At 35.7% G+C, this 11,404-nt stretch overlaps 1 protein-coding gene across 2 annotated transcripts; it reads right to left on the bottom strand.

Moving 5' to 3' along the window:
* Nucleotides 1-4,386: 4,386 nt before the first annotated feature.
* LOC124434398 (52 kDa repressor of the inhibitor of the protein kinase-like) lies at nt 4,387-5,661 on the bottom strand. 2 transcript variants are annotated; one of them, XR_006944764.1, is made up of 3 exons: nt 5,554-5,661; nt 4,947-5,487; nt 4,387-4,856 (listed from the first exon to the last, which is right to left on the bottom strand). XR_006944764.1 is itself a non-coding variant. In XM_046984290.1 (2 exons), the coding sequence occupies exons 1-2, from the start codon at nt 5,066-5,068 to the stop codon at nt 4,634-4,636; spliced, it is 345 nt and encodes a 114-aa protein (XP_046840246.1). In that variant the 5' UTR covers nt 5,069-5,545; the 3' UTR covers nt 4,387-4,633. The 2 variants fall into 2 exon arrangements, 1 of the variants encoding a protein (XP_046840246.1); XM_046984290.1 differs by lacking the exon at nt 5,554-5,661 and having other exon boundaries at nt 4,947-5,545.
* Nucleotides 5,662-11,404: the final 5,743 nt, after the last annotated feature.

Genomic DNA, 11,404 nt, shown 5'->3' with positions numbered 1-11,404 from the left:
TTCGCGTGCGTGTTTAGTCTGCGCGCATCCGAGTAGTTTAGTTTCTGTCTAGTCGAATGTGTGGTTGTTGATTGCTGTTGAAATTGAGTATTTGGTCTATGTGGGTGGTTTTGCGGTATACTTGTGTCTTCAAAGAGCGTGTTCCAAGAAGCGTGTTCCAAGTATACCGCAAAATTAAATATATATAAACATGTCAGTTGTGGCTGCAGGCCACAACTGACATGTTTATATATATTTAATTTTGAAGACGTTAACACGCTGCAATATACTAATGTTTCATATCATCTAAAAGAAGGTGTTTCAAGGATTTTAAATATGTTTTTATTATCCTGGCCCAAATTCCAGGAGCGGATCTACAGCTTGGGAAAGTAGAGCATTTTTGCGTTAATTAATATTCGCGGTATTTAACTGACATGTTTATATATATCTAATCTTGAAGACGTTAACACGCTGCAATATACTTGTGTTTCATATCATCTCAAAGAGCCTGTTCCAAGAATTTTAAATATGTCTTTATTGTCCTGGTTCAAATTCCAAGAGCGAATCTACAGCTTGGGAAAGTAGAGCATTTTTTCGTTAATAAATATTCGCGGTATTTAACTGACAAGTTTATATATATCTGATTTTGAAGACGTTAACACGCTGCAATATACTTGTGTTTCATATCATCTCAAAGAGTGTGTTCCAAATCCGTCATACAATTTGGCTGGAACCGGTCATAGCGAAAACGGGAAATTGATTTAGCTGGACGGGTTGGACTTGAATTCACAATAATGTTAATAACAGAATTACAATTTTTGTGGCAGAGAAATCAAAAAATGAAGTCCTTTAACAAAATATGTGCTGGTATAATATAATCAAAGCATTATTTAGAAATATTAAGCACCACGAGGAGATCAGTATGAACTATGAGATATTGTATGCATGGTAAAACGAAGTCTGACAGTTTTCTTGATACATTATCCATGAAAACGTTTTGAGGAATCTTCTGGCTAATGAGTTTGTCAGTAACTTTGTTTGATATCAAAATAAACATTGTAATCATTAATATTTGAAGTAATTTAGTAGCACAAAAACTAAAGCAAGACTATTTTAAGCATATCCTAGTTGTTATATATTATTTATGTAAAAGAACTGTTTTTGTTGTAATAAGAAAATTAGAATGTAGAATAAATATGTCTTATACACTCTCTTCAAATTAATCTTGGTTACTGATTAGTATTTGGTTATGTGGTGATTTAGTATAGATCTAGGGGTTTGTACAAATAAATAATTGAAAATAAAAATTTAAACAGTACTTTCGGTAACTTATATTTTACAAATATATTATTATCATAACAAGAACTATGGAATGAGCTTTATGCAGGCTACAGCTATTAGATAAATTTTACATCTTACATATATTCTAGCCTAGTAATAACTTTAAGAGCCTGATTTATATATAAGAATCGAGTTGAGAGGTACATAGTTTGTAAGAACAGTCATCATTATCTTTTAATAATGACACTGTATTTTTTACACCTGTTCACATTGTATTAGTGAAATCTCCATCTTTCACATTATGTATGTAGTTCAGTACTTTTCTAGTTTCTTCTCTCTAATGACATTGGATCACTTATATGCTATTTCTGTGAAACTATTAAAAGCATCCCAACAAAGCCCAAAAACTCAAACAAGATTGAGTTCAATGTGATTTTCCTGTAGATTCTCCTTTAAACATTCACATAAGAATGGTAAGATTAATAGAAAAAAGACCAAAAAAAATCGCATGGATAAAGAATCATCATGCCATTCTTGATTTGCAGTTCAGCCATGTTAGTGGTCTGATACAGAAGAATACTTTATCAGAGTTATTGTTTGCAATAGCCGGCGTGCGCGAGCAACATTGTTTCGCAAATCTCAAGAGAATGATTGCAAGTCAAGAATATTTTAAATCTGGACTGCTTGCACAACGGATAAAAGATTATATTACTAGCCATTTGTTTCTAAAAAACGTATTTTAGCATATTGTAAAAAATAATTGAGAAACAATCATTTTCCAAGCATGAAAATAAAAAAAACGAAGAAAAATGTGGCGTCGGCTATATAAGTCTATAGTTGGTAAACAAAACATGTTTCACTTATGACGTCATAACTTACTAGCATCGCCACTTGAAAAGTTCGCACATTAGTTGCGTATTCAGCGGTAAAATTAACTAACTTCTACTCAACAGAAAATGCTTATTTAGTTAAAAGAAAAGCTTTTCTATTTCAACAGATAGTTATCGTTTGCTGATACAAAAATATTTTGATCAGACATGTTTACCAAAGTTTGACAGTATTTTGCAGCAGTGGCGAATCTAGGGTTAGTCAAAATAAATTACTGCTGTACAATTTGGAATATATTTATAATTCCAAAGCCCTTCAGAGACAAGTCCATTGGGGAATATATATTCTTTAGAAATTCAAAACCAATATTGCTTTTCTGAAAGTACTTTGAATTTAAAATTAAGCAGCTTCAATATATTTTGCTTGCTGCTGCTCGCTTGACTACCTCTAGATCCGCTACTGTTTTGCAGCACAAACGATTGCTGCCGGAGTTTTGCAGGAGATAAAAAAAATCCGGCTCCAGCATGCAAAAATAGCCTGAGCTCCTGCCTAACTCCGGTGCACAGCACTAGCTGCCAGGTAGATAAATCCAAGACAGATTTACTATAGTTTTTGGTGTTGTCTAAAAGCATTCACTTGACCAAGTCTTCGTGCCAGCAAAACGTAAACAAGGCAAGTCATCTATCTATTAACCGCTTGGAGCTGCATTATAAATCAGGAGGGAAGGAAAAAACTCTAGTGGAAGTTTTTAATCAAAATTTCCTTGTAGCATCCACGTTTTTTTGACAACAGGTTCCAGACCTTTTTCCGCAAACCGGTAATTTAATAGAACTCAATGGGCCCGTCTCATATGAACAGGCCTTAAAAGGTAGAAAAAAGAAGTTATGTCTTCATTTATCTCCCTCTTTAGTAAATTAAAATATCACCGGGAAATTGATAAAATCAACTAAATGAATTTATAACAAACTAATTAAGCTCTATTCATTGTTATTCAGTAAAAGGGAATGGTAAACCTCCAACTCTCCTGTGTGACAAAACTAAGATAGATTCCACAGGTCTTTTAGAAGCCTCTTGTCACAAATCACCTTCTCTGCAGCAATATATGCTTGTGAAGTAGGAGATAACCACTTCTTCTGCTTGTTTCTCTTTCGGTTAATTGTTGGTGGCAATATTGATGAAAATATGTGTTCCCTCTCTAGAAATGCTTGTCATTGGTTAAGGATAGACTTCTAATTTTCCACCAATTCTTCTGCATTCTTGTTACAACTTGCATAGCACTTTTCATTTAACCATGAAGTAACTTTTCATTCGTTGAAGGCAACTCTATAAATTCTGTACTATCCAAGGTGAATATCGAACTTAGGAAATTCTACAATCATAAGTACATATTTATCAAATCTTCGTTTTTCTCACTCGTTGAAATAAAAAGATTAAAATAGAATGCTTGCACAGTTTTAATATCCAATCATTAAAGCGTTTAAATTACATATAACATCATAAACTTAAACGCCGTATGTCAACAAAGCAACTTTCCTTGATTATTAGCCTTAACATAGATGAAAATTATAAAAATTAAAAATACGCTGGAAGAAAATTTTCAGAAATTGTACTCATCCTTGTTAAAATTTACTTGTATCAATGTTTTAAAACATCCAACTCTATGAAGTTAATCGTCAAAAATCTATATATCATTTGATGCACGCCAAATAAGGGTGTTTTCTTTTACAAATTATTGTCGAAACAAAAACATTTATCATAATAGTAGCAAAGTAGCTACATCTTAGGAGAAAGCTTATTATTCACAGATTCTAAAAATTATGATTACCCAACAAAACAACAAAATCACAAAAAATTTGTCACAGCAACAAGGTAGCTATAACAAGGTATAGAAAAGACTACTATCAAACTAAAGTTTCATCTTTATAAACTTCATTTAAAACAAATTAAGTGCAATGGTTTACTTTCACCAATTATGATGAAACTATCACAATCAGGGACACCTTAAACTCAGTAAGGCAATGGTGTCTTTGTCAATGTGAACGTAATTGGAAGTTACTTTTTTCCGTACAAATCTCTACCAAGAAATTTAAAAACATAAATCAAAACACAATCCGCTTATTGTAATCACAGCAAATGGAACGTTTTATAGTATAACTGTTTAATGTTTGTGATTAACCATTGATTGCAGTCAACTACATTTAAAAAAAAAACACAAGAGATTCTAAATTTGCACAACCGAATCAAACAAGGCGTTACCATGCAACAACTAATGAGAAGGACTTTATGTACATAGTATTGCATGTCACCAACTAACTTGTAACATTGGCTATTTCTTCAAGTCGAGATTTCTTTGCTGTAATCAAATTTTTTTTGTAATCATTCAGTTCTCCCTGTTTCTTTATCTACTTCATTCTATGTAGCTTGCCAAGTGAATTATGTGAATACTTTTTAAGAATTCTTTTCCTCATTTTTTGTAAAAATAGTGTTTCATTGTTTTATTTAAAATTACTTGAAACCTATTAGAAAATAAAATGCGAAAAATTACTTATTTACCTGATGGTGCCCTTCGTTTTTTCCCAATTTGGGATGGAGGATTGGGAATTTTGAATAGAGTTGGCTTACTCTGAGGATTTAATCTCTTTTTTTCCATGCTGGTGATTATGCAGTCCTCAAAATGATCTGCACACAGTTTACAATTCTTGTAAAGATATTCTGCACTTTTGCGCAAAAGATCTTCACGACGACAATTGTTTACCCATTCATTTGATCTAAAATACAAAGAAATGCTTAAAAACTTTATTGCCCATGCATTATTAAATAAAACATCCTTAAGACTTGCAAACAAAAAGTACCCTTACCTCTCCATATCCTTTGGAAACCGAAAATAAATTAAATCAGGACGAGTTCGTTTGCTTTGTGTGCAGTTGATGGCAGCACAATGAGTTCTTGGCCCACCCTTTAGTTTGTTCTCTTTTGCCATGAAATATTTGTGTATGAATGACACACAGAGAGTAGCACATAAAAACCTTGCAACAACTGTATAGCTTTCCAGCACAAAATGAGTGATGGTCCTGGTTACTAATTAAACATGCAAATTTGCACAGCAAAAACTTTCCAAGTTTTCTATTAAAAAATGAGTTAAAAAACAACTTTATTGTTAAACATATACAGATTTGACAAACAAGATGAAATTACAAAGTTTCATTTACAATGATGCAGATGCAATGCAAAATAACAAGTTAAAAAACTTGAATTCAAACATCAAACATAGAAGTACTTTAATGTTTTATAAAGATAGTCATCCACATTCTAAAATAACTGCGTCTTCATCACAACAGCATTCTTCGTGTACAGTAGGTCATGTAATTTCTGCTATTTAGTAATAAATCATTGACCATTCTATTATGAAAATCTATTGTAGAAAATAAAAAGAAAAATAATAAGGCAAAATACATTATAAAATACCTTTATTAGTCCTAAACGACAAATCTACTGGGAAATTGTGTTGAGTTCTAGTTACTCGCCATATCTCTTTCTTAGTATACTCTATACCTTCTGATTGTGTAGTGTATGTTGTTACGGTTTCTCGATGTTCTTGTAGCTGAAAAAGTACTTCAAAAAGTACTAAATAAGTATTATAAATAAGGTGATAAATAAATAAGTACTTTCAAAAAGTATATGTTTAGTCAGTACTGTAAGTGATGCATTTTGCCGAGTCCCAGTCAATGTTGTGCTTTGTGATTCGGTGATGTTCGGCAATGTGATTAGTTTTGTCTTGTTTCTTAGTAGCTCGTTTGTGCTCAGTAAGTCTTATGTTTAAGTTCCTGCCAGTTTCCCCGATATAGGAGGCGTGGCAGTCGGAGCAGTTTATTTTGTAAACTGCACCTTGTCGTTCGTTGGGTTGTTCTTTGTCCTTTATGTTCGTTAGTACTTGTCGTAACGTTGTGATTGGTTTATGTGCGACACGTATGTTGTATGGTCGTAAGATACGCGAGATAGTCTCAGACGTACCTTTGATGTAAGGTATCGTTGCTGTTGTCACTGAGTTGTTCGTTTCGTTGGGTTCGTTGGGTTTGTAAGTGTTGCGTTTGATAAAGTCAGAGTTATAGTTGTTTTGTCAAAACACGTTTGAGATAGTTGTTTTCGTTTTGTAGAGCGTCCGGTGAATCACATATGATTTGTGCACGTCTTGTTAATGTTCTGATTGTGGTGGCTTTGTGTGATGTAGGGTTGTAAGATGATTGGTCTAGTAGTCGGTCAGTATGTGTTGGCTTGCGATAAACTGTTGTTCCTAGTTTTGATTGTCATGTTTTACCAAACAGTCGAGAAAAGGAAGAGTTCCGTTTTCTTCGACATCTTTGGTAAATTGTATGTGGCTGTTCTGTTTGTTGATGTGAGTATGGAAGTCATCAATCTCGTCTGCATGTAGTGCTGTGATTGTGTCATCTACGTAGCGAAACCAAAAAGGTAGTGCATGTTTGTAAGTCATGAGTGCCCGTTCCTCTATAGATTGCATTACAATTTCAGCAACTACAACAGAAACGGGCGAGCCCATTGCTGTCCCATGTAATTGTTTGTAGTGTGTTCCTTTGTATTGGAAGTAAGTCGAGGTGAGGCAGAGCTCTAGTAACTCCATAATGTCTTCTGTCGGTAATGGCAGTACGTCCGTGGTGTTTGTAATGAGGGTTTTTGTACAAGTAAGTGCCAGATTAAGTGGAATACTGGTGAACAGTGATTTCACATCAAAAGACACTAGTATATAGTTGTCTGGTATTTGTATAGTGCACAGTTTTTTAATGAAAGTTTCAGTGGATTGTAGCTTGTGTTTTGATTTGTTTGTAAGTGGTTGCAGTATGTTAGTCAAGTACTTTGAAAGTTCGTAAGTAGGCGAACCACAGAATGATACAATTGGTCGCATGGGTATTTGTGGTTTGTGAAGTTTTGGTAGTCCGTATAGTCTGGGTGGTCGTGGTACTGAACATCTGAGTCGATAGTAAATACGTTCAGATATAATGTTAGATTTTCTCATAGAGAAGATCTTGCTGTTAAGTTTGCGTACTAGTGATGGTGTTGGGTCTCGTTTGAGTTGTTCGTACGTTTGTCTGTCGTTAACAAGTGCGTCCATTTTGTTAAAGTAATCATTCCTGTCCATGACCACAGTCACGCGTCCTTTGTCTGCTGGTAAAATGACGATGTTGTTGTCGTGTTTTAGTCGTTTGAGTGCTTGTTGTTCGTCTTTTGTCAAGTTGTTGTCACGTATAGAGGACGATTGTAAAGTGGAGGCTATCCTGCTTCTGATCTCGTCTTTTGTTGTCTCTGACAAGTCTCTTTGATACGCTAGGACAGCCTCGACACTTGATACTATCGTCTCAGTCGGGATTTGTCTAGGTGTTATGGAATGTTTTAGTCCGTAAGATAGTAGTCGCGTTTCAGTTTCGTCTAATGGCGGGAAGAAATATTCCTCACCCAGTTATCGTCATGTTTATGTCTTGCACGTGTTTTAGTTTGTTTTAAACGTTCAAGTTTTGTTGTTGTTTGATTTGGTGTTGTGTCTCTGTCTTGTTTGCTCGTTTCTCTGCAATAGTTTGTATGGTAGAAAGTAAAGTATCACTTACTGTCGTTGGTATGAGTTCCTTCAGTTTGTTCAGTCTTTGTTCTTGTTGTTTGATGTAATAGTTGATTCGTCTGTGACAGTCGTTAATCCGTGCTCGTATCAGTCGTCTGCTGGTGGATTTGACAATCTGAATAGCCTCTTGTGTGTTCAACGGAGACTTAATTCTAAGTCCTGCCGGAACGAGACCAAAATCCTTGCAGCGGTGGTTGAACCAGAGTTGTTGGCGTATGCGTCTGACGTTGCTTGCAAAACGTATGTAGTCGTTAGCAAGTTGTTCGCTCTGTCGTCCAAATGATCGTAATAAAGTAAATGGTTTGAACCCGGGAGTATCGTTATATGTTTGTAAATGATGATCGTCCAGGTTAATAAAGTCCTGAGAAGGACTGTTTTTGATGTTTTTGACTGACGTTTCGACAACTTTACTGGTATTCGCTTTTTGTTGTTGTTGACTGACGTTTCGACAACCTTAGCGGTAGTCATCTTCAGAGTCAAATGAGGAGTAAACGTCAGGTTAGCCGTATTTGTTGTCTGGTTCTTACGTCATTGTATTGTGTGTACAGGAAATGTGCAGGAAATGTGTATTGTCATTGTAGATTAGTGTGAAGTGAAATATTTTATTTTTAGTTGTGATGTGTGATTTAGTTGTGACGTTTTTAGTTGTAGTGTGTGGGTGTCAATTGTGTATTGTCATTGTGAATTAGTTTGAAGTGTAATGTTTTTAGTTGATCGTTTGTTTGTATTGTGAATAAGTCGTTTGTAAGGTGCCGGTAATTGCTGTGATCTGTTCAGGGGGGTTTGTTCCAAGTTGGTATACCAACTTTCTAATGTAAGCCGTTGTCTATAGTCAGTACTGTAAGTGATGCATTTTGCCGAGTCCCAGTCAATGTTGTGCTTTGTGATTCGGTGATGTTCGGCAATGTGATTAGTTTTGTCTTGTTTCTTAGTAGCTCGTTTGTGCTCAGTAAGTCTTATGTTTAAGTTCCTGCCAGTTTCCCCGATATAGGAGGCGTGGCAGTCGGAGCAGTTTATTTTGTAAACTGCACCTTGTCGTTCGTTGGGTTGTTCTTTGTCCTTTATGTTCGTTAGTACTTGTCGTAATGTTGTGATTGGTTTATGTGCGACACGTATGTTGTCTGGTCGTAAGATACGCGAGATAGTCTCAGACGTACCTTTGATGTAAGGTATCGTTGCTGTTGTCACTGAGTTGTTCGTTTCGTTGGGTTCGTTGGGTTTGTAAGTGTTGCGTTTGATAAAGTCAGAGTTATAGTTGTTTTTGTCAAAAGCACGTTTGAGATAGTTGTTTTCGTTTTGTAGAGCGTCCGGTGAATCACATATGATTTGTGCACGTCTTGTTAATGTTCTGATTGTGGTGGCTTTGTGTGATGTAGGGTTGTAAGATGATTGGTCCAGACTATACGGACTACCAAAACTTCACAAACCACAAATACCCATGCGACCAATTGTATCATTCTGTGGTTCGCCTACTTACGAACTTTCAAAGTACTTGACTAACATACCAAAACCACTTCACAAACAAATCAAAACACAAGCTACAATCCACTGAAACTTTCATTAAAACTGTGCACTATACAAATACCAGACAACTATATACTAGTGTCTTTTGATGTGAAATCACTGTTCACCAGTATTTCACTTAATCTGGCACTTACTTGTACAAAAACCCTCATTACAAACACCACGGACGTACTGCCATTACCGACAGAAGACATTATGGAGTTACTAGAGCTCTGCCTCACCTCGACTTACTTCCAATACAAAGGAACACACTACAAACAATTACATGGGACAGCAATGGACTCGCCCGTTTCTGTTGTAGTTGCTGAAATTGTAATGCAATCTATAGAGGAACGGGCACTCATGACTTACAAACATGCACTACCTTTTTGTTTCGCTACGTAGATGACACAATCACAGCACTACATGCAGACGAGATTGATGACTTCCATACTCACATCAACAAACAGAACAGCCACATACAATTACCAAAGATGTCGAAGAAAACGGAACTCTTCCTTTTCTCGACTGTTTGGTAAACATGACAATCAAAAACTAGAACAACAGTTTATCGCAAGCCAACACATACTGACCGACTACTAGACCAATCATCTTACAACCCTACATCACACAAAGCCACCACAATCAGAACATTAACAAGACGTGCACAAATCATATGTGATTCACCGGACGCTCTACAAAACGAAAACAACTATCTCAAACGTGTTTTGACAAAACAACTATAACTCTGACTTTATCAAACGCAACACTTACAAACCCAACGAACCCAACGAAACGAACAACTCAGTGACAACAGCAACGATACCTTACATCAAAGGTACGTCTGAGACTATCTCGCGTATCTTACGACCATACAACATACGTGCACATAAACCAATCACAACATTACGACAAGTACTAACGAACATAAAGGACAAAGAACAACCCAACGAACGACAAGGTGCAGTTTACAAAATAAACTGCTCCGACTGCCACGCCTCCTATATCGGGGAAACTGGCAGGAACTTAAACATAAGACTTACTGAGCACAAACGAGCTACTAAGAAACAAGACAAAACTAATCACATTGCCGAACATCACCGAATCACAAAGCACAACATTGACTGGGACTCGGCAAAATGCATCACTTACAGTACTGACTATAGACAACGGCTTACATTAGAAAGTTGGTATACCAACTTGGAACAAACCCCCCTGAACAGATCACAGCAATTACCGGCACCTTACAAACGACTTATTCACAATACAAACAAACGATCAACTAAAAACATTACACTTCAAACTAATTCACAATGACAATACACAATTGACACCCACACACTACAACTAAAAACGTCACAACTAAATCACACATCACAACTAAAAATAAAATATTTCACTTCACACTAATCTACAATGACAATACACATTTCCTGCACATTTCCTGTACACACAATACAATGACGTAAGAACCAGACAACAAATACGGCTAACCTGACGTTTACTCCTCATTTGACTCTGAAGATGACTACCGCTAAGGTTGTCGAAACGTCAGTCAACAACATCAAAAACAGTCCTTCTCAGGACTTTATTAACCTGGACGATCATCATTTACAAACATATAACGATACTCCCGGGTTCAAACCATTTACTTTATTATATAAATAACTATTTTATAACATTGAAAATTTGTAATCCAGGCATTTAATATATGAAAGATAAAAGTTTCTCCGGATTTTAAGTGATTTTTATTGAGCTTTCGACTCGTTGCTTCGAGCCTTCATCAGAATGAGGATATTTATTTACACGTGCTTTTAGCTTGGAGACGTTTAGAGACGTTTGGAGACGTGTAAACAAATATCCTCATTCTGATGAAGGCTCGAAGCAACGAGTCGAAAGTTCAATAAAAATCACTTAAAATCTGGAGAAACTTTTATCTTTTATATAAATAACTATTTTATATAAATCCCTCATTACTTGTAATTTAATGTCTGGTGATGCCTTGAGAGTCAAGATAAACGTAATCCTTAGATTTGATTGCATGAAAAGTGGCCAAATGTTTGTCATCGTTTACCACAGAAAATATGGGAACTCAAATTAGCTGGATTTGCCTTGTTGGACTTTGCATGCCTATCCTTTGCCAGAACCTAGAACAAATTTTCTGCATAAATCCCATTTACGTAATTC

This window comes from Xenia sp. Carnegie-2017, unplaced genomic scaffold (genome assembly GCF_021976095.1).
Source record: "Xenia sp. Carnegie-2017 unplaced genomic scaffold, XeniaSp_v1 HiC_scaffold_14, whole genome shotgun sequence".
Classification (NCBI taxonomy): domain Eukaryota; kingdom Metazoa; phylum Cnidaria; class Anthozoa; order Malacalcyonacea; family Xeniidae; genus Xenia; species Xenia sp. Carnegie-2017.
The sequence above is the reverse complement of the archived record's forward strand: the minus strand, read 5'-3'. Positions and strand labels throughout refer to the sequence as shown.